Genomic DNA, 24,205 nt, shown 5'->3' on the forward strand with positions numbered 1-24,205 from the left:
GTGCTGCAAGTACTTGGTTTTAGTATTCTTGGTTTAGTATATTTTTAATCAAAATAGTAGTCATGCCAATGTCGTGTTGCTGCTGGATGTTCACACTATCTGGTACTACAAGTACTTGGTTTTGGTATACTTGGTTTAGTATATTTTTAATCAAAATAGTAGTCATGCCATGTCGTGTTGCTGCTGGATGTTCATACTATCTGGTACTGCAAGTACTTGGTTTTGGTATACTTGGTTGAGTATATTTTTAATCAAAATAGTAGTTATACCATGTTGTGTTGCTGCTGGATGTTCACTCTATCTGGTACTGCAAATAATTGGTTTAGTATATTTTTAATCAAAATAGTAGTCATGCCATGTCGTATTGCTGCTGGATGTTCATACTATCTGGTACTGCAAGTACTTGGTTTAGTATATTTTTAATCAAAATAGTAGTCATGCCATGTCGTGTTGCTGCTGGATGTTCACACTATCTGGCCCTCCAAGTACTTGGTTTTGGTATACTTGGTTTAGTATATTTTTAATCAAAATAGTAGTCAGGCCATGTCGTGTTGCTCTTGGATGTTCACACTATCTGGTACTGCAAGTACTTGGTTTAGTATATTTTTAATACAAATAGTTGTTATACCATGTTGTGTTGCCGCTGGATGTTTACACTATCTGGTACTGCAAGTACCTGGTTTTGGTATACTTGATTTAGTATATTTTTTATCAAAATAGTAGTCATGCCATGTCGTGTTGCTGCTGGATGTTGACACTATCTGGTACTGCAAGTACTTGGTTTTGGTATACTTGGCTTAGCATATTTTTAATCAAAATAGTAGTCATGCCATGTTGTGTTGCTGCTGGATGTTAACACTGTCTGGTACTGCAAGTACTTGGTTTAGTATATTTTTAATCAAAATAGTAGTCATGCCATGTCGTGTTGCTGCTGGATGTTCATACTACCTGGTACTGCAAGTACTTGGTTTTGGTATACTTGGTTTAGTATATTTTTAATCAAAATAGTAGTCATGCCATGTCGTGTTGCTGCTGGATGTTCACACTATCTGGTGCTGCAAGTACGTGGTTGAGTAACAATTGGTTTGGTATATTTTTAATCAAAATAGTAGTCATCCCTTGTCGTGTTGCTGCTGGATGTTCATACTATCTGGTACTGCAAGTACTTGGTATAGTATATTTTTAATCAAAATAGTAGTCATGCCATGTCGTGTTGCTGCTGGATGTTCACACCATCTGGTACTGCAAGTACTTGGTTTAGTATACTTGGTTTAGTATATTTTTGATCAAAATAGGAGTCATGCCATGTTGTGTTGCTGCTGGATGTTAACACTGTCTGGTACTGCAAGTACTTGGTTTAGTATATTTTTAATCCAAATAGTAGTCATGCCATGTCGTGTTGCTGCTGGATGTTCACACCATCTGGTACTGCAAGTACTTGGTTTAGTATACTTGGTTTAGTATATTTTTAATCAAAATAGTAGTCATGCCATGTTGTGTTGCTGCTGGATGTTAACACTGTCTGGTACTGCAAGTACTTGGTTTAGTATATTTTTAATCAAAATAGTAGTCATGCCATGTCGTGTTGCTGCTGGATGTTCACACCATCTGGTACTGCAAGTACTTGGTTTAGTATACTTGGTTTAGTATATTTTTAGTCAAAATAGTAGTCATGCCATGTCGTGTTGCTGCTGGATGTTTATACTATCTGGTACTGCAAGTACTTTGTTTAGTATACTTGGTTAAGTATATGTTTCATGAAAATAGTAGTCATACCATGTTGTGTTGCTGCTGGATATTCACACTATCTGGTACTGCTAGTACTTGGTTTTGGTATACTTGGTTTAGTATATTTTTAATCAAAAAAGTAGTCATGCCATGTCATGTTGCTGCTGGATGTTCACACCATCTGGTACTGCAAGTACTTGGTTTAGTATACTTGGTTTAGTATATTTTTAATCAAAATAGGAGTCACGCCATGTTGTGTTGCTGCTGGATGTTAACACTGTCTGGTACTGCAAGTACTTGGTTTAGTATATTTTTAATCAAAATAGTAGTCATGCCATGTCGTGTTGCTGCTGGATGTTCACACCATCTGGTACTGCAAGTACTTGGTTTAGTATATTTTTAGTCAAAATAGTAGTCATGCCATGTCGTGTTGCTGCTGGATGTTTATACTATCTGGTACTGCAAGTACTTTGTTTAGTATACTTGGTTAGTATATTTTTCATGAAAATAGTAGTCATGCCATGTCGTGTTGCTGCTGGATGTTCATACTATCTGGTACTGCAAGTACTTGGTTTTGGTATACTTGGTTTAGTATATTTTTAATTTAAAAAAGGGGGAAATTTATATGGGTCAATTAATATGAACGTGTAGCGACATCATGCTTGCAGTGAAGGACTTTGTTTCCAGTGACAGGCACCGTGTGACACCGGCCAAATATTGCTACTCAGCCTACATACGGAATAATCCTATAAATCTGCAAATGCTTTTGAAATAAGCACAACAGGATGACTCTGCCCATGCCAGGCCCAGTTCAGGGGTTATAGTGAACTAAATACCCATCTGTGTCAATCTGAATGCCTGCCGCTTTAAGAAATGCCTTCTGTGACTGTCATGACTGGCGCTTGTGTCAATGATACGAGCAGATGAGATGAATGTGTCTAACAAATAATGAATAATGAATCGATATGTTAAGCATATTGTATGTCAGCTTTATACAGTTAGCAGTGTGTGGGGGTGGGGGGTCACAATACATACGATTGAACAATTCAGGTGCACTTGGGAATGTTTATTGTCACCCAATTATGATATAAATGTTATTATTAGTATAAAGTACACTTTATGTGGGCACACACCATTTTGAGCTGGTCTATTTGTATTAATTTTGCCAATCAAAGTGAGACTTCGCTGTCGGGATGAAGGCCGTGCATCTTAATATCCCCCCCCCCATTAAAAAACTGTCTCGCTGGAGCTGAAGTTTGTTTCATTGCGTTTTCGTTGCCACCACTTTCGGATAAATTCCGTGTTGTTGTCCGTGTAGATGTGCTCACCTTCCTCATATGGTTTGAAGTAGACATATTGCCACACTATTTTGCTGTGTGTATGCTAGCGGCCCCGCCTCCCCTATCAGATATAAAGAAACTGTATGATGGACAAGAGGGCTCGTTTCGTTCAAGCCATTGTCATGCCACAAGCATTGTGTTGCTGCTGGATGTTCACACTATCTGGTACTGCAAGTACTTGGTTTAGTATACTAGGTTTAGTATTTTTTTAATCAAAATAGTAATCATGCCATGTCGTGTTGCTGCTGGATGTTCACACTATCTGGTGCTGCAAGTACTTGGTTTAGTATACTTGGTTTAGTATATTTTTAATTAAAATAGTAGTCATGCCATGTCGTGTTGCTGCTGGATGTTCACACTATTTGGGACTGCAAGTACTTGGTTTAGTATACTTGGTTTAGTATATTTTTAATTAAAATAGTAGTCATGCCATGTCGTGTTGCTGCTGGACGTTCACACTCTCTGGTACTGCAAGTACTTGGTTTAGTATTCTTGGTTTAGTATATTCTTAGTCAAAATAGTAGTCATGCCATGTCGTGTTGCTGCTGGATGTTCATACTATCTGGCACTGCAAGTATTTGGTTTTGGTATACTTTGTTTAGTATATTATTAATCAAAATAGTAGTCATGCCATGTCGTGTTGCTGCTGGATGTTCACACTATTTGGTACTGCAAGTACTTGGTTTAGTATACTTGGTTTAGTATATATTTTATCAAAATAGTAGTCCTTCCATGGCGTGTTGCTGCTGGATGTTCACACTATCTGGTACTGCAAGTACTTGGTTTAGTATACTTGGTTTAGTATATTTTTAATCAAAATAGTAGTCATGCCATGTCGTGTTGCTGCTGGATGTTCATACTATGTGATACTGCAAGTACTTGTTTTTGGTATACTTGGTTTAGTATATATTTTATCAAAATAGTTGTCATGCCATGGCGTGTTGCTGCTGGATGTTCACACTATCTGGTACTGCAAGTACTTGGTTTAGTATTCTTGGTTTAGTATATTCTTAGTCAAAATAGTAGTCATGCCATGTCGTGTTGCTGCTGGATGTTCATACTATCTGGCACTGCAAGTATTTAGTTTTGGTATACTTTGTTTAGTATATTTTTAATCAAAATAGTAGTCATGCCATGTCGTGTTGCTGCTGGATGTTCACACTATTTGGTACTGCAAGTACTTGGTTTAGTATACTTGGTTTAGTATATATTTTATCAAAATAGTAGTCCTTCCATGGCGTGTTGCTGCTGGATGTTCACACTATCTGGTACTGCAAGTACTTGGTTTAGTATACTTGGTTTAGTATATTTTTAATCAAAATAGTAGTCATGCCATGTCATGTTGCTGCTGGATGTTCATACTATGTGATACTGCAAGTACTTGTTTTTGGTATACTTGGTTTAGTATATATTTTATCAAAATAGTTGTCATGCCATGGCGTGTTGCTGCTGGATGTTCACACTATCTGGCACTGCTAGTACTTGGTTTAGTATACTTGATTTAGTATATTTTCAATCAAAATAGTAGTAATGCCATGTCGTGTTGCTGCTGGATGTTCATACTATCTGGTACTGCAAGTACTTGGTTTTGGTATACTTGGTTTAGTATATTTTCAATCAAAATAGTAGTAATGCCATGTCGTGTTGCTGCTGGATGTTCATACTATCTGGTACTGCAAGTATTTGGTTTTGGTATACTTGGTTTAGTATATATTTTAGCAAAATAGTTGTCATGCCATGGCGTGTTGCTGCTGGATGTTCACACTATCTGGCACTGCTAGTACTTGGTTTAGTATACTTGGTTTAGTATATTTTCAATCAAAATAGTAGTAATGCCATGTCGTGTTGCTGCTGGATGTTCATACTATCTGGTACTGCAAGTACTTGGTTTTGGTATACTTGGTTTGGTATATTTTCAATCAAAATAGTAGTAATGCCATGTCGTGTTGCTGCTGGATGTTCATACTATCTGGTACTGCAAGTATTTGGTTTTGGTATACTTGGTTTAGTATATATTTTATCAAAATAGTAGTCATGCCATAGCGTGTTGCTGCTGGATGTTCACACTATCTGGTACTGCAAGTACTTGGTTTTGGTATACTTGGTTTAGTATATTTTTAATCAAAATAGTAGTCATGCCATGACGTGTTGCTGCTGGATGTTCATACTATCTGGTAGTGCAAGTACTTGGTTTTGGTAAACTTGGTTTAGTACATTTTTAATCAAAATAGTAGTCATGCCATGTTGTACTGAGCAGCCAGGACAAGATTGCCTCTGGATTTTTATGTGACTGTCAGGGGCTTTCAAATGTAGCCTTCCCACTCTATTAGGTCCTTGGTTAAAACCCTTTTAAAGTCAACTGCGAGCGTCTATAGATAACAATACAGCTGTTTGAATGAATTCTTACTTAAGCTAGAGGGTTAGCCAGCCTTGAATGTCATGTTTTTTTAATCTCCCTCCCTCACCTACACTCCAAAAAAGCACAGGGACTTAATCTCCTAAGAAGTCAAATCTGACTCAGTGACTTGTGTTCATTTCAGAGAGAAAAGCAGATACGCTTAAGGGCATTAAGGGGGAAATTGCATCATTTTAGGTCAGTAAGATCAGACCTATCCAGCTGTTTACCTACAAGTTAATGCTGCGCTCTTCTTCTTCTTCTTCTTCTTGTTTTTTGGTCCCGCCTTTTCCTGACATGCATATCACCTGCTGAAAAAAATAATAACTACACAACAAGGCTTTGTTTGTATTCATTTGAGTGACAGTGTACTGTACAATTTGAAGGAATCAGCCCGTCGACGGTTTTGATAGAACTTTCTGAGGCTGTGGCTGTGGAGACAGGCAAGATATTAAGCAGGTCAGGATGGAGGACGTAAAACATAGAGGATGCTTAATCTTTTGAGTGTATTCCAACAAGTAATCCCTGAGTAGATTTCCAAATTAAAGCTTTGGATAGGGTATGATGACACAAACACACGCAGACAAGCCTGCACAGACACCACTCAGCCCGGCCCACATGTGCACAGACACACACGTATATATTTGTCACTTCGGCGTCATGCTTATTGGGGTACTTGTGTTCTTTATTATTTCATTCAATGAGTTTGAAAAGGTACTGCAAGTACTTGGTTTTAGCATACCTGGTTCAGTATATTTTTAATCAAAATAGTTGTCATGCCATGTTGTGCTGCTGCTGGATGTTCACATTATCTGGTACTGCAAGTACTTTGTTTAGTATACTTGGTTAAGTATATTTTTATTCAAAATAGTAGTTATACCATGTTGTGTTGCTGCTGGATGTTCATACTATCTGGTACTGCAAGTACTTGGTTTTGGTATACTTGGTTTAGTATATTTTTATTCAAAATAGTAGTTATACCATGTCGTGTTGCTGCTGGATGTTCATACTATTTGGTACTGCATGTACTTGGTTTAGTATACTTGGTTTAGTATATTTTTAATCAAAATAGTAGTTATACCATGTTGTGTTGCTGCTGGATGTTCATACTATCTGGTACTGCAAGTACTTGGTTTTGGCATACTTGGTTTAGTATATTTTTATTCAAAATAGTAGTTATATCATGTTGTGTTGCTGCTGGATGTTCATACTATCTGGTACTACAAGTACTTGGTTTTGGTATACTTGGTTTTCGTATATTTTTATTCAAAATAGTAGTTATACCATGTCGTGTTGCTGCTGGATGTTCACACTATCTGGTACTGCAAGTACTTGGTTTAGTATATTTTTATTCAAAATAGTAGTTATATCATGTTGTGTTGCTGCTGGATGTTCACATTATCTGGTACTGCAAGTACTTTGTTTAGTATACTTGGTTAAGTATATTTTTATTCAAAATAGTAGTTATACCATGTTGTGTTGCTGCTGGATGTTCATACTACCTGGTACTGCAAGTACTTGGTTTTGGTATACTTGGTTTAGTATATTTTTATTCAAAATAGTAGTTATACCATGTCGTGTTGCTGCTGGATGTTCATACTATTTGGTACTGCATGTACTTGGTTTAGTATACTTGGTTTAGTATATTTTTCATCAAAATAGTAGTAATGTCATGTCGTGTTGCTGCTGGATGTTCACACTTTTTGGTAATGCTAGTACTTGGTTTTGGTATATTTGGTTTAGTATATTTTTAATCAAAATAGTAGTTATACCATGTTGTGTTGCTGCTGGATGTTCATACTATTTGGTACTGCATGTACTTGGTTTAGTATACTTGGTTTAGTATATTTTTCATCAAAATAGTAGTAATGTCATGTCGTGTTGCTGCTGGACGTTCACACTCTCTGGTACTGCAAGTACTTGGTTTAGTATACTTGGTTTAGTATATTTTTAATCAAAATAGTAGTCATGCCATGTTGAGTTGCTGCTGGATGTTCACACTATCTGGTACTGCAAGAAGTACTTTGTTTAGTATATTTTTAATCCAAATAGTAGTCATGCCATGTTGTGTTGCTGTTGGATGTTCACACTATCTGGTACTGCATGTACTTTGTTTAGTATACTTGGTTTAGTATACAGTGAAGAAAATAAGTATTTGAACACCCTGCTATTTTGCTATTTCTCCCACTTAGAAATCATGGAGGGGTCTGAAATTTTCATCGTAGGTGCATGTCCACTGTGAGAGAGATAAACTAAAAAGAAAAATCCAGAAATCACAATGCATGATTTTTTAACAATTTATTTGTGTGATACAGCTGCAAATAAGTATTTGAACACCTGAGAAAATGAATGTTAATATTTGGTACAGTAGCCTTTGTTTGCTATTACAGAGGTCAAACGTTTCCTGTAGTTTTTCACCAGGTTTGCACACACTGCAGGAGGGATCTTGGCCCACTCCTCCACACAGATCTTCTCTAGATCAGTCAGGTTTCTGGGCTGTCGCTGAGAAACACGGAGTTTGAGCTCCCTCCAAAGATTTTCGATTGGGTTCAGGTCTGGAGACTGGCTGGGCCATGCTAGAACCTTGATATGCTTCTTACGGAGCCACTCCTTGGTTTTCCTGGCTGTGTGCTTCGGGTCGTTGTCGTGTTGGAAGACCCAGCCACGACCCATCTTCAATGCTCTGACAGAGGGAAGGAGGTTGTTCCCCAAAATCTCACAATACACGGCCCCAGTCATCCTCTCTTTAATGCAGTGCACTCGTCCTGTCCCATGTGCAGAAAAACACCCCCAAAGCATGATGCTACCACCCCCATGCTTCACAGTAGGGATGGTGTTCTTCGGATTGTACTCTTCATTCTTCTTCCTCCAAACACGCTTATTGGAATTATGACCAAAAAGTTCTATTTTGGTCTCATCTGACCATAAAACTTTCTCCCATGACTCCTCTGTATCATCCAAATGGTCATATGCAAACTTAAGACGGGCCTTGACATGTGCTGGTTTAAGCAGGGGAACCTTTCGTGCCATGCATGATTTCACATCATGACGTCTTAGTGTATTACCTACAGTAACCTTGGAAACGGTGGTCCCAGCTCTTTTCAGGTCATTGACCAAGTCCTGTCGTGTAGTTCTGGGCTGATTCCTCACCTTTCTTAGAATCATTGAGACCCCACGAGGTGATATCTTGCATGGGGCTCCACTCCGATTGAGATTGACCGTCATGTTTAGCTTCTTCCATTTTCTAATGATAGCTCCAACAGTGGACCTTTTTTCACCAAGCTGCTTGGTAATTGCTCCGTAGCCCTTTCCAGCCTTGTGGAGGTGTACAATTTTGTCTCTGGTGTCTTTGGACAGCTCTTTGGTCTTCGCCATGTTACAAGTTAAAGTCTTACTGATTGTATGGGGTGGACAGGTGTCTTTATGCAGCTAACGACCTCAAACAGGTGCATCTGATTCAGGATGATACATGGAGTGCAGATGGACTTCTAATGGGCAGACTAACAGGTCTTTCAGGGTCAGAATTCTAGATGATACACAGGTGTTCAAATACTTATTTGCAGCTGTATCACACAAATAAATTGTTAAAAAATCATGCATTGTGATTTCTGGATTTTTCTTTTTAGTTTTTCTCTCTCACAGTGGACATGCACCTACGATGAAAATTTCAGACCCCTCCATGATTTCTAAGTGGGAGAAATAGCAAAATAGCAGGGTGTTCAAATACTTATTTTCTTCACTGTATTTGTAATCTATTTAAATCAAAATAGTAGTCATGCCATGTTGTGTTGCTGTTGGATGTTCACACTATTTGGTACTGTGAGTACTTGGTTTAGTATACTTGGTTTAGTATATTTTTTATCAAAATAGTAGTATTTGGTACTGTGAGTACTTGGTTTAGTATACTTGGTTTAGTATATTTTTTATCAAAATAGTAGTCATGCCATTGTGTTGCTGCTGGATGTTCACACTATTTGGTACTGTGAGTACTTGGTTTAGTATACTTGGTTTAGTATATTTTTTATCAAAATAGTAGTCATGCCATTGTGTTGCTGCTGGATGTTCACACTATCTGGTACTGCGGGTACTTGGTTTTGGTATATTTGGTTTAGTATATTTTTAATCAAAATAGTAGTAATGCCATGTTGTGTTGCTGCTGGATGTTCACACTATCTGGTACTGCAAGAAGTACTTTGTTTAGTATACTTGGTTTAGTATATTTTTTATCAAAATAGTAGTCATGCCATGTTGTGTTGCTGCTGGATGTTCACACTATCTTGTACTGCAAGTACTTTGTTTAGTATGATAAGTCATAGGTGAGAATTTGCTGTAAACAGGTAGGGATGCTAGATGCTGTTTGTGCAGCGGGAGATCAAATCCCATTGGATGTGTGCATTACACAGGTGTACACTGCAGCTAAATATATAGCATCTGTTTGGTCTCCGGGGTAGTTACTGTTGAACATCGGGTGTCTTTTAAGGCAGCATTTCACAGTAGTCAATGACAAATCACAAAATGAAGTTTTTAGATTAAACATTTTGTTATTAAGGCAGAAAAAAAAATCAAAATCTACATGGCGCTGTGTGAAAAACTGATTGCTCCCCCTGTTAAAATCTAACTTCATTGAAATCTGTCTGGAAAAGGTTATAAAGCCATTTATAAAGTTTTGGGACTCCAGCCAACCACAGTGAGAGCTATTATCCACATATGGGTGAAAACATCAAACAGTGATGAACATTCCAGAGGCCAAGCCAACTCATCCAAGAGGTCACAAAAGACCCCACAACAACAACCAAAGAACTCTTTCCTGTGTATTGATACCCTACGTTGTAAACCTTTTGTTGGGGAAGTGTGACTCAGTGCTGTTTTCTCACACGAGGTCAAAGGTTAGCTGAGTGGAAGAAAGAGGGCGGCCGTCTCGCGGAGCCTCCTCCGTCCTCATTGCTGGATATTAGTGAGCATCCCCTCGGGGCCCAGCTGGCCGCTTGCTGGGACGTCCAGCTGTTCCCCCACAGCGGCGTTCTCCGCCCAGCTGTTGAGCAGCCATTATGAAATTATTCTGCACTCAGATTGACATGACAGCCCGGCTTGTTCTCAGCTGCCAGACCTAAATATTTGCTGTAATGCCACCACCGCGTTGACAATGAAGATCAGAAATGGAGGCAGCAGGCTGAAAAAAAAAAAAAAAAATGTTTGAACCTCAATTTGATATCCATCTGGCTTGGCATATAATCTCTTTTGCCGCGGTTGCCGTTTAGTGCAGGCAGAGTGGGATGAATTTCAAGTGCCCTCTTCAGTTGAAATAATGGTGATGATAGCACTGATATGGACTTACCGACTCGCCTGCCGAGTCAAAGGCCAACCAGGCTGAATGTAGATACTGGGGGATGTTTTTAACCCTGTTACAGAGCAGCAAGCACGCTATCACAACCGTATCTGTCCCTTTAAATGCTTTTGACTGGATTTTGCGCTCTTTTTTTTTTTGTTTATTCAGCATATCAGCAGTAGAACATAGCTAAGTTTAAAAATATTAAATATGATGGTTCAGTTACTTATTCCTCCCCCTTTTGTCATTGTTTGCATACTATCCTCGTTAAAATATGAAAACCTACAAATGTTCGGGTAGTTTTAGTTAAAGCAGACACTGTTTTTTTTTCATCTGTGTGATTTTGACAGATCTGTCCCCTAAATGCTTTCGACTTTTGTTTTATTCAGCATATCAGCAGTAGAACATAGCTAAGTTTCAAGCAAAATATCAGTTCCTAACAAAAAGCACCAAATGTGCTCTCGTTTATTGGAGAGCTGTGTCATCAAAAAAAAGCTAAAAAGAAAATGGATGCTGCAACAAGACAATGATCCAAAACACAAAAGTAAATCAACTTCGGAATTGTTTCAAAAGAACAAATTACACGTTCTGGAGTGGTCAAGTCAAAGTCCAGACTCGAACCCCCATTGAGATGCTGCGGCATGACCTTTCATGCCAGACATCCCGGGGGGGAGGCACAAAATATTAAATATGATGGTTCAGTTACTTATTCCTCCCCCTTATGTCATTGTTTGCATGCTATTCTCGTTAAAATATGAAAACCTACAAATGTTCGGGTGGTTTTAGTTAAAGCAGACACTGTTTTTTTCATCTGTGTGATTTTGACAAAGATCAGATCTGTCCCCTAAATGCTTTCGACTGGATTTTGCGCTCTTTTTTTTTTTAATTCAGCATATCAGCAGTAGAACATAGCTAAGTTTCAAGCAAAATATCAGTTCCTAACAAAAAGCACCAAATGTGCTCTCGTTTATTGGAGAGCTGTGTCATCAAAAAAAAGCTAAAAAGAAAATGGATGCTGCAACAAGACAATGATCCAAAACACAAAAGTAAATCAACTTCGGAATTGTTTCAAAAGAACAAAATACACGTTCTGGAGTGGTCAAGTCAAAGTCCAGACTCGAACCCCCATTGAGATGCTGCGGCATGACCTTTCATGCCAGACATCCCGAGGGGGGGGGGGGGGGGGCACAAAATATTAAATATGATGGTTCAGTTACTTATTCCTCCCCCTTATGTCATTGTTTGCATGCTATCCTCGTTAAAACATGAAAACCTACAAATGTTCGGGTGGTTTTAGTTAAAGCAGACACTGTTTTTTTTCATCTGTGTGATTTTGACAAAGATCAGAATGCTTTTGACTGGATTTTGCGCTCTTTTTTTATTTTTTATTTATTTTTTTCTATTCAGCATGTCATTTTTTTTTTTTTTTTTTTTTACAAATCTGAGTACTCTATTTGTGCATTACAGGAAGTGTCCGGATGGTTTTGACTGCCTAAAGGTTGGAAGAAATCCAAACTACGGCTACACCAGCTTTGACACCTTCGGTTGGGCTTTTCTGGCCCTTTTCCGTCTCATGACCCAGGACTACTGGGAAAAACTGTTTCACCAGGTACAATTTCAACTTCCATTCACACATGAGAAAAAAAATGGCTGACTACCCTTACGAAAAGAGAATATATTTATCAATATATTACTTTAAATATATTGTATTATTCATTCATTCATTTTCTACCGCTTGTCCTCACGAGGGTCGCGGGGCGTGCTGGAGCCTATCCCAACAACCATTCACACTCACATTCATACCTTTGGACAATTTGGAGTCGCCAATTAACCTAGCATGTTTTTGGAATGTGGGAGGAAACCGGAGTACCCGGAGAAAACCCACGCATGCATGGGGAGAACATGCAAACTCCACACAGAGATGGCCGAGGGTGGAATTGAACCCTGGTCTCCTAGCTGTGAGGTCTGCGCGCTAACCACTAGACCTCCGTGCCGCCCATATTGTGTTATATTATAATATATTATTTTTCCATTATATTTTCCAATACATTATATATTATAAATACATGGAATAATATATTTTTGTACATATATATTATACAATCTATTATATATTCATGTAATATATGGCAATATATTGCACAATATAAAATGATTGCCGCTTTCAATATATTGAAATATATTAAATCCAAATATACGTATAATATATGAGTTTATATATCCCAAATTATATGCAATTTTATATATGTAAAAATATAGTCCTTTTTTGGTCTTGATCGCAAGATATTTTTTATATGTATCAATATATACACATATATGATCTATGCATATATTGCAATATATTGGAAAATATAAACATAAGATCCCGTATATGGAAATATATTTCCTAATACATTTCATCATATTTGCCAATATACTGCAATTTTTTTTTTCCATAAGGGCAGGCCCAGTTAGTACAGTTTAACACCTCTCGGTACTGGACATTTTTTGATGATTTTGACAGATTTTTGAAGGCACACAGACTGTTTTGTTCCAGGAAGATTAGACTTTTATCTTTCATTAAAAAAAAAATGTTTCTACCTTATTCCGTTCTTTAGTAATCAGCAGTAGAACATAACTAAGTTTCAAGCAAAATATCAGTATCAACTATCCTGGTGTTCATGCTGGTCATGGTCATTGGGAACTTGGTGGTGAGTGCATTCTAAAAATATTAAATATGATGGTTCAGTTACTTATTCCTCCCCCTTATGTCATTGTTTGCATGCTATCCTCGTTAAAATATGAAAACCTACAAATGTTCGGGTGGTTTTAGTTAAAGCAGACACTGTTTTTTTTCATCTGTGTGATTTTGACAAAGATCAGATCACATTTGATGGTGATTTTATGCAGAAATGTGAGAAATTCCAAAAGGTTCAGGTACTTTTTCATACCACCGTATAAATACACTACCGCTCAAAAGTTTGGATCACTTGCAAATTTGTTTTCCAAAGAAAAACACATTTTCATGCATTTCACAAACATGAGTTAAAATAAAACTTAAAACTTGCATATTACCAAGTGATTGTTAAGTTGCTGTGTGATGATTTTAGTGTTCTTAGTAAGATGAGTAATGATCTCCTGCCATTGCAAATTTCTTTGTTTTCCAAAGAAAAACACATTTTCATGCATTTCGCAAACAATTAAAATTACACCTGACAGCTGTACTTAAATAGTACCCGTCAAACATCGGTATTAGTATCAACAGTGAAGCGGATATTTCAGGATGCTGGACTTCATGGTAGGATTGCCAAGAAAAATCCATATCTAAAAAAAAAAAAAAAGTGATCCCAAATTTTTGAGTGGTTGTGTTTAGCTTTGGTAGCAAATGAGTTAAAATTAAGCTGTTATTTGTCATTTCAAATTTGGTACCATTGGTACTTGTCTATACGTATTACCAAGTGAGTGTTAAGTTACTGTGTGATGATTTTAGTGTTCTTAGTATGATGACATTGTGCGTCATATTGAGTAATGATCTCTCGCCATTTCCAGTGTGTTGACAAGCTCCTCATAAGTTCTCTTATATATATATATTTTTTTAATAATATATAGTATTTTCACATTGTAAAGTAATTGTAAAATGGATCAAAAAAACAATCAACCGACTTCCATTTGTGTCTTATGTCTTCAAGACACTGCGCTCAGCCGGAAAGACCTACATGGTGTTCTTTGTGCTGGTTATCTTCCTGGGCTCCTTCTACCTGGTCAATCTGATCCTGGCTGTCGTAGCCATGGCCTACGAGGAGCAGAATCAGGCCACCATCGCTGAAGCCTGGCAGAAGGAGAGAGAGTTCCAAATGGCCATGGAGCATCTCCGTCGAGAGCAAAGGGTATGGTCAGAGCGAAGCGGCGGACGATAAACAATCTATTAACTCCGTTCGTTGTTGTGTGAAGTTGGCAGCGAAGAGGCAAGCGCAAGAGACGGACTCCATCTTGTCCCCGGAGTTGTCTCCGTTCTGCGTGAAGACGGGAAGCATGAGGAGAAGCAGCACGAGGAGGAGACGATCTCACAGGGCGTTATCGGAAGAAACGGCGGAGGAAGCTGAAGACACGATTGACCCACTAGATGAGCTGAAGGTACGTCACACAGGGACTTTGTTGGGGCGACTTTTTTGCCGTTGCCATTTACTTCATATTAGATCACAATAGATGAAAATATGAGCTGGAAACCTCATATTACAAATATTATATATTACAGAAATATTTCAATATTGAACGAAGCAAAATTTGTTCTCAATCAGAAATCACTCAACACTCTTTATTGCTCTCTGGTTCTACCATATCTTACTTATTGTGTGGAAATATGGGCTAATAACTATAAAAGCAATCTTCACTCGCTAAATGTACTGCAAAAAAAGGTCAGTAAGGATAATTCATAATGCCGCCTGCAGAGAACATACTAAGTCCTTATTTCTAAAATCACAAATACTTCAACTTGCTGATATAGTTCATCTTCAAAACAGCTAAAATAATGCATAAGGCTAAAAATAACCAATTAGCTAAAAATGTCATCCAATACTTCTCTACAAGAGAGGAGAAATATGATCTCAGGGAAGAACTACATTTAAATAAAACACTTATATGCTAGGACTACGTTAAAAAGCCATAGCATTTCAGTATGTGGAATCAAACTATGGAATGGATTGAGTAAGACCCTCAAACAATGCACAACGATGAGCCAATTCAAGAAACAATACAAGCAGTTGATGTTTGCTAAATACAAGGATGAAGAGTCTTGAACCAGTCATGGAATTTAATTTAATTTAATTTAATTTAATTTAATTTAATTTAATTTAATTTAATTTAATTTAATTTAATTTAATTTAATTTAATTTAATTTAATTTAATTTAATTTAATTTAAAAAAAACTTAAACTATATTAGGAAAGCAGGAAGTGAACAAATGTAAGCTTTGCTTCTTCCTACTGTTTTAAATTAAAATTATTTTTTTTATTTTAAAATTTAAAAAAATTTTAAATTTCAAAAATTAAAAAAAATTAAACTTAAACTATATTAGGAAAGCAGGAAGTGAACAAATGTAAGCTTTGCTTCTTCCTACTGTTTTAAATTAAAATTAAAAAAAATGTGTTTATTTTAAAATAAAAAAAAAAATTACATTTCAAAAATTAAAAAAATTAAACTTAAACTATATTAGGAAAGCAGGAAGTGAACAAATGTAAGCTTTGCTTCTTCCTACTGTTTTAAATAAACAAAATTCAAAAATATTAAAAAAATGTTTAAATTTTAAATTTAAAAAATTCAAAAAATTTTTAAATTTAAACTTAAACTATCTTAAGAAAGCAGGAAGTGAACAAATGTAACAGTTACTGATTGTAAAAGTACCAGATGGAGGGTCATTGTATGGTCATTGTATTACATTGTATGTCATGTCATTGTATGGTCATATCACCTCGTACTTCGGTACATGACAAAAAATAAAAAAACAAACAAAAAAAATATTTATTAGGAAAGCAGGAAGTGAACAAATGTAACTGTTACTGATTGTAAAAGTACCAGATGGAGGGGTAGGATTTAATAAGCTTTGCTTCTTCCTACTCCTTTTGGACATGTGGAACTGTGAACTGATTATGTGATGCATTCAATTGTAATCTGATGCATGTTCAAATGAAATAAAACCCATTACCATATTTTCTGTGTTTATTCAAAGCTATCAGAGCTAACATGTCCTCTTTCTGTCTGTAGCCTCCGCTGTCCCCCCTGCCAGCCCACCCTCTGCTGGCCACGCTCTCCTCTCACCCGCTCAGCACCAGACGCGCCAGCCAGATCAGCATCTTCAGCGCATTTCGGGTACGCAACAACTCCGAGGCTGACTTCGGCGACGACGAGTACAGCATCCACGGGGACGCTTTCCGAAGCCGCGCCAGTTCAACTGCAACGCACTGGAAGAGGAGAACTGGAAGCGTGAGGAGCCATTGCTCGCAGGTCTTCACCCCCAGCTTGACGGTGAACGGACGGCTCAACGTTTCCCTCGACCACAATGGGGTGACTGCGGCGGGACCCCACACCCCGAGTTCCTTACCGGCCTACAGCATGGAAAGGATCAAGGAGGACGCAGTAAGCGTGAGTGTTCATAACGATTCTTCATTTATGCGGCAGCAACGTTTGAAGACTGTTGTATATGTCCACCCACCAGAAGCCCATCGGTGCAGAAGACAGTGTCCAAAAGGTTCTCCTTCAACCATCCCCAACCGTGACGGAGGGTCCTCCTGTGCACAGAAAAAGGGGACTCAGCTCTGTCAGCTTCTTCAGTGATGCCATGGACGGTTAGTCTTTAGAACTTTCGGTTCTTTGCAGTAAAGTAAAGTTCGGTTCTTTGCAGAGTTGGAAGAGTCGAGACAAAAGTGCCACCCCTGCTGGTACACGTTTGCCAAGAAGTACCTGATATGGGACTGCTGCTCCTGGTGGCTGAAACTGAAGGAATGGGTGAAACTGATGGTGATGGATCCTTTCTTGGACTTGGGTATCACCATATGCATCGTGCTGAACACCCTCTTCATGGCCCTGGAACACTACCCCATGACTGAGGAGTTCAACACCATGCTCTCAGTGGGGAATCTGGTGAGGACTTGAAAGATCAGTGAAAATGGGCGGTTTTCTCGTGAATGAGTTAAGCATGTGGTCTATGTACGGTTTTGCAGGTCTTCACCGGGATCTTCACTGCTGAGATGGTACTGAAGCTGGTCGCCATGGACCCTTACTACTACTTCCAACAGGGCTGGAATATTTTTGACGGGATCATTGTTTGCCTCAGTTTGATGGAGCTCGGTCTCTCCAACGTTGAGGGGCTTTCTGTTCTGCGCTCCTTCAGACTGGTAACTCTTGAAGAACATTTCTGACAACGATATCAAGCTACTGTATATTTCTAATATTGTTCTTGTCCCGGTTTCTCCACTTCAGTTACGCGTCTTCAAACTGGCAAAATCTTGGCCCACCCTCAACACTCTCATTAAAATCATTGGCAACTCAGTCGGGGCGCTGGGAAACCTGACGCTCGTGCTGGCCATCATCGTCTTCATCTTCGCCGTGGTGGGCATGCAGCTGTTTGGCAAGAACTACCAGGACTGTGTGTGCAAGATCTCTCATAACTGTCAGCTTCCTCGCTGGCACATGAAGGACTTCTTTCACTCCTTCCTGATTGTGTTCAGAGTGCTGTGTGGCGAATGGATTGAAACCATGTGGGATTGTATGGAAGTAGCCGGGCAACCTCTCTGTATCCTGGTGTTCATGCTGGTCATGGTCATTGGGAATTTGGTGGTGAGTACATTTGCTCTTACTTAGCTATTTTATTATCTTTATAATCGTATCTACATTCTTAAAGTGGTATTTTAATTGGAAGACTACACTGAACAATTGATCATTTCAAGACTCGACCGGTCTTTGCAACATACGCTAGCACCGATGCAAGACGCTAAGACGCCTAAGAAGGTAACCAAGACATGAGAAGCAAATTTGATGGTAACTTATTGTTTTTAGTGTATTTGGTATTTGGTATACTGGTTCCATTTTGGGGGTGATCCAAAATCCGGAACGCAAAATTCCCTTGATCTGAAGTGCTCTGAGCTACTTCCACATTTCTCACACTGACTCAGACTATTCCAAAGTAAAAATTCTCAACATTCGGGACATTTCGCCTGCCCATCATGCTGGGTGTTAGCATGCTAATGTTAGCATGTTGGCATTACTTGCATTTTTAGCTATTTTCATGGGTAGACACGTAAAAACAATCATGCTTAATGTTACCATGATAACTTTAGCATGTTAGCATTGCTAGCATGCTAACACAGCATTAGCATAGTAGTATTCTTATCCATTTTCATAGGTATAAAGGTATTTTAGGTATAGGTATTTTCACATAAAAAAGGCTTGACGCTATTATGTTGGGTGTTAGCATGCTAATGTTAGCCTGTTGGCATTACTTGCATTTTTAGCTATTTTCATGGGTGGACACGTAAAAACGATCATGCTTAATGTTACCATGATAACTTTAGCATGTTAGCATTGCTAGCATGCTAACACAGCATTAGCATAGTAGTATTCTTATCCATTTTCATAGGTATAAAGGTATTTTAGGTGTAGGTATTTTCACATAAAAAAGGCTTGACGCTATTATGTTATGTGTTAGCATGCTAATGTTAGCCTGTTGGCATTACTTGCATTTTTAGCTATTTTCACGGGTAGACACGTAAAAACGATCATGCTTAATGTTACCATGGTAACTTTAGCATGTTAGCATTGCTAGCATGCTAACACAGCATTAGCATAGTAGTATTCTTATCCATTTTCATAGGTATAAATGTATTTTAGGTATAGGTATTTTCACATAAAAAAGGCTTGACGCTATTATGTTGGGTGTTAGCATGCTAATGTTAGCCTGTTGGCATTACTTGCATTTTTAGCTATTTTCATGGGTGGACACGTAAAAACGATCATGCTTAATGTTACCATGATAACTTTAGCATGTTAGCATTGCTAGCATGCTAACACAGCATTAGCATAGTAGTATTCTTATCAATTTTCATAAGTATAAAGGTATTTTAGGTGTCGGTATTTTTACATATATAAAGGCTTGACGCTATTATGTTATGTGTTAGCATGCTAATGTTAGCCTGTTGGCATTACTTGCATTTTTAGCTATTTTCATGGGTGGACACGTAAAAACGATCATGCTTAATGTTACCATGATAACTTTAGCATGTTAGCATTGCTAGCATGCTAACACAGCATTAGCATAGTAGTATTCTTATCAATTTTCATAGGTATAAAGGTATTTTAGGTATAGGTATTTTCACATAAAAAAGGCTTGACGCTATTATGTTGGGTGTTAGCATGCTAATGTTAGCCTGTTGGCATTACTTGCATTTTTAGCTATTTTCATGGGTGGACACGTAAAAACGGTCATGCTTAATGTTACCATGATAACTTTAGCATGTTAGCATTGCTAGCATGCTAACACAGCATTAGCATAGTAGTATTCTTATCAATTTTCATAGGTATAAAGGTATTTTAGGTATAGGTATTTTCACATAAAAAAGGCTTGACGCTATTATGTTGGGTGTTAGCATGCTAATGTTAGCCTGTTGGCATTACTTGCATTTTTAGCTATTTTCATGGGTGGACACGTAAAAACGATCATGCTTAATGTTACCATGATAACTTTAGCATGTTAGCATTGCTAGCATGCTAACACAGCATTAGCATAGTAGTATTCTTATCCATTTTCATAGGTATAAAGGTATTTTAGGTATAGGTATTTTTACATATATAAAGGCTTGACGCTATTATGTTATGTGTTAGCATGCTAATGTTAGCCTGTTGGCATTACTTGCATTTTTAGCTATTTTCATGGGTGGACATGTAAAAACAATCATGCTTAATGTTACCATAATAACTTTAGCATGTTAGCATTGCTAGCATGCTAACACAGCATTAGCATAGTAGTATTCTTATCAATTTTCATAGGTGTAAATGTATTTTAGGTGTAGGTATTTTTACATATATAAAGGCTTGACGCTATTATGTTATGTGTTAGCATGCTAATGTTAGCCTGTTGGCATTACTTGCATTTTTAGCTATTTTCATGGGTAGACACGTAAAAATGATCATGCTTAATGTTACCATGATAACTTTGGCATGTTAGCATTGCTAGCATGCTAACACAGCATTAGCATAGTAGTATTGTTATCCATTTTCATAGGTATAAAGGTATTTTAGGTATAGGTATTTTCACATAAAAAAGGCTTGACGCTATTATGTTGGGTGTTAGCATGCTAATGTTAGCCTGTTGGCATTACTTGCATTTTTAGCTATTTTCATGGGTGGACATGTAAAAACGATCATGCTTAATGTTACCATGATAACTTTAGCATGTTAGCATTGCTAGCATGCTAACACAGCATTAGCATAGTAGTATTCTTATCAATTTTCATAGGTGTAAAGGTATTTTAGGTGTAGGTATTTTTACATATATAAAGGCTTGACGCTATTATGTTATGTGTTAGCATGCTAATGTTAGCCTGTTGGCATTACTTGCATTTTTAGCTATTTTCATGGGTAGACACGTAAAAATGATCATGCTTAATGTTACCATGATAACTTTGGCATGTTAGCATTGCTAGCATGCTAACACAGCATTAGCATAGTAGTATTGTTATCCATTTTCATAGGTATAAAGGTATTTTAGGTATAGGTATTTTCACATAAAAAAGGCTTGACGCTATTATGTTGGGTGTTAGCATGCTAATGTTAGCCTGTTGGCATTACTTGCATTTTTAGCTATTTTCATGGGTGGACATGTAAAAACGATCATGCTTAATGTTACCATGATAACTTTAGCATGTTAGCATTGCTAGCATGCTAACACAGCATTAGCATAGTAGTATTCTTATCCATTTTCATAGGTATAAAGGTATTTTAGGTATAGGTATTTTTACATATATAAAGGCTTGACGCTATTATGTTATGTGTTAGCATGCTAATGTTAGCCTGTTGGCATTACTTGCATTTTTAGCTATTTTCATGGGTGGACATGTAAAAACAATCATGCTTAATGTTACCATAATAACTTTAGCATGTTAGCATTGCTAGCATGCTAACACAGCATTAGCATAGTAGTATTCTTATCAATTTTCATAGGTGTAAAGGTATTTTAGGTGTAGGTATTTTTACATATATAAAGGCTTGACGCTATTATGTTATGTGTTAGCATGCTAATGTTAGCCTGTTGGCATTACTTGCATTTTTAGCTATTTTCATGGGTGGACATGTAAAAACGATCATGCTTAAGGTTACCATGATAACTTTAGCATGTTAGCATTGCTAGCATGCTAACACAGCATTAGCATAGTAGTATTATTATCCATTTTCATAGGTATAAAGGTATTTTAGGTATAGGTATTTTCACATATATAAAGGCTTGACGCTATTATGTTATGTGTTAGCATGCTAATGTTAACCTGTTGGCATTACTTGCATTTTTAGCTATTTTCATGGGTAGACACATAAAAACACTTGACACTCATGCTTAATGTTAGCATGATAACTTTAGCATGTTAGCTGATTTAATACATGGGTCAAAACCGACCCATTAACATAAAAGATGATACCAGAAATCTAACACAAGAGGAAGGTTAACAGTGAATGCAGAGTCATCAATATAAATCATCTGCATGTTATTTTATCATAGACATATTTCAGACCAGCGATCACTGTTTCGCAGATTAGCATTAGCAAAAACTTCAAAACAGACCACGTCTGGATGACAAATAAACCATCTGTTGTCTTCTCATAGTCATATAATGTACAGTGTAAGTATTATCCGCACATGTCACGCAAACAGTAGCCACAGCGGAGAGACAATGGGAGCGGTTTGACCTCAACCTCAACGTTTCATCCACTGACAATGAACTAAGTCCCATGGGTGGAATTGTGGCCTAAGTACTGAACAAAGGATCAGCCAGCCACATCCAGATTTTGCTGGTGAAAGAATCTGTACACTCTTGATCAAAATAGTAAAAGCAGTTGAAAATGCAAGGATCTAGATTTTGCACTGTTGGATCTTAAGGAGGTTTTAAGTAGACTTTTAAAATGCATGTTTTTGAAATGTGGGAGGAAACCGGAGTACCTGAAGGAAACCAGGGAGAACATGCAAACTCCAGAGAGGGTGGAATCGAACTCAGGTCTCCAAGCTGTGTGGCCTGCATGCTAACCACTAGTTCAGATGATATACGTACTGTTAAGAATAAATTCATACAATTTCGTGGAACAAATCGAAGTTATCAATGTTGTTGTGATAGAGGTTAGGCCAGCAGAGAAGGCTTTGCTGGCCCTGACTGCATATAAATAGTGCATTAACTTGTCCTTTCTGTCGACAAACAACCATTCACACTCACATTCATACCTATGGACAATTTGGAGTCGCCAATTAACCTAGCATGTTTTTGAAATGTGGGAGGAAACCGGAGTTAAATTTTTTTTTTAGGTTTTTGGGGTTTTTTGGGCCATGAAAACTAATACAAATAATTTGCAAAAGTCTACAGAGCCTGTAGTATTTTTTTGTTAATATTACATTTTTGTATAATTATTATTCATTTAGTTGACTTCACATTATTTTTTTGTAAAATTATGCATTATACAAGTCTAATTGGTTGGATTATAATAAACAGCACAGACTTGTGGTCCTGGTGTGGACCTGGTGGTGGATCGTACCATTACGTACCATTTCCTTGTTAGTGGAAAAGATGACTACAGTGTTCCTTGCACAGTGAACAGAAACTTCTGCACATGAATCGTGGGAAAGCTGTTTATCCAAGGGATTATCCATGGTGCTTAAGGGGCGATAAGGTCAAAGGGCATTCATCACTAATCAACTGCTCATGCTCCCCATCTCTGACTAGCTCAGTGGCTAAAGATGATCCGTGTGCACCGACTGTGCATGTCACATATGCACACAGGCACATGTACGAACATACAGCGCTGTGTGTGATTCCCGCTGCTGCTCTCTAAGCTTGTAGACAGATTACTTGGAAGTTGGATGCTTGGAAACTTGAGTTCAGAAGAGCTGAAAGCACCAGAAGTCATCTGTGTCGCAGCCTGATTTCAAAGCGGTTCTGAAGCACATCTTACAAGCACGTGCAAGGAAACTAACGCAATCTGTGCCGTCATGAGTCCGAGAAAATCGTTTGTCGTGTGACTTTTACGAACTACTTGGTGAATACACATTTAAACAGTGGTAGTGGAGAAACAAGATGGACTTAAAAATGAGCCTTGGGGTACACCACCACACTAGTATGATACTTCAGTCATTTGAGGTAATGTTTGTCTGAAATGTTATTTTAATTTTAAATTTAAATTTCATATTAAATTCAGTCATTTGAGGTACTGTTTGTCTGAAATGTTTTTTAATTTTAAATTTCAAATTAAATTCAGTCATTTGAGGTATTGTTTGTCTGAAATGTTAAAATTAAAATTAAAATTAAAATTAAAATTAAAATTAAAATTAAAATTAAAATTAAAATTAAAATTAAAATTAAAATTAAAATTAAAATTAAAATTAAAATTAAAATTAAAATTAAAATTAAAATTAAAATTTTTGTCATGTGACTTTTACTAACTACACAAATAAACGGTGATAGTGGAGAAACAACATGGACTTAAAAATGAGCCTTGGGGTACACCGCCACACCAATATCTTTCCAATCTGACCCACTTTGTGTTAAAAAAAACCAGGGGTGGGAGCGAGTCAGTGTTTTTAATCTCAAGACTAGTCTCAAGTCAAGAAAGGTTGAGTCAAGTCCCAAGTCACAGGCTTGACATTTTTGAGTGAATGATTAAATATTAAAATTAAAATTAAAATTAAAATTAA

At 37.4% G+C, this 24,205-nt stretch overlaps 1 protein-coding gene across 1 annotated transcript in view; it reads left to right on the top strand.

Annotated features, from left to right (window-relative positions):
- The window catches only part of LOC131125718 (sodium channel protein type 2 subunit alpha-like), a 61,412-nt gene that overhangs the window by 16,118 nt on the left and 21,089 nt on the right, over positions 1-24,205 (top strand). The window contains exons 9-16 of the mRNA XM_078791391.1: positions 12,257-12,398; positions 14,458-14,655; positions 14,720-14,902; positions 16,528-16,899; positions 16,979-17,108; positions 17,165-17,403; positions 17,484-17,657; positions 17,743-18,099. Coding sequence (XP_078647517.1) covers positions 12,257-12,398; positions 14,458-14,655; positions 14,720-14,902; positions 16,528-16,899; positions 16,979-17,108; positions 17,165-17,403; positions 17,484-17,657; positions 17,743-18,099 — 1,795 coding nt within the window. The remainder of the gene's footprint in view (positions 1-12,256; positions 12,399-14,457; positions 14,656-14,719; positions 14,903-16,527; positions 16,900-16,978; positions 17,109-17,164; positions 17,404-17,483; positions 17,658-17,742; positions 18,100-24,205) is intronic.

The sequence above is a fragment of the Doryrhamphus excisus genome, linkage group LG6, assembly GCF_037039965.1.
Source record: "Doryrhamphus excisus strain RoL-2023G ecotype Guam linkage group LG6, RoL_Dexc_Guam_v1.1, whole genome shotgun sequence".
Classification (NCBI taxonomy): Eukaryota; Metazoa; Chordata; class Actinopteri; order Syngnathiformes; family Syngnathidae; genus Doryrhamphus; species Doryrhamphus excisus.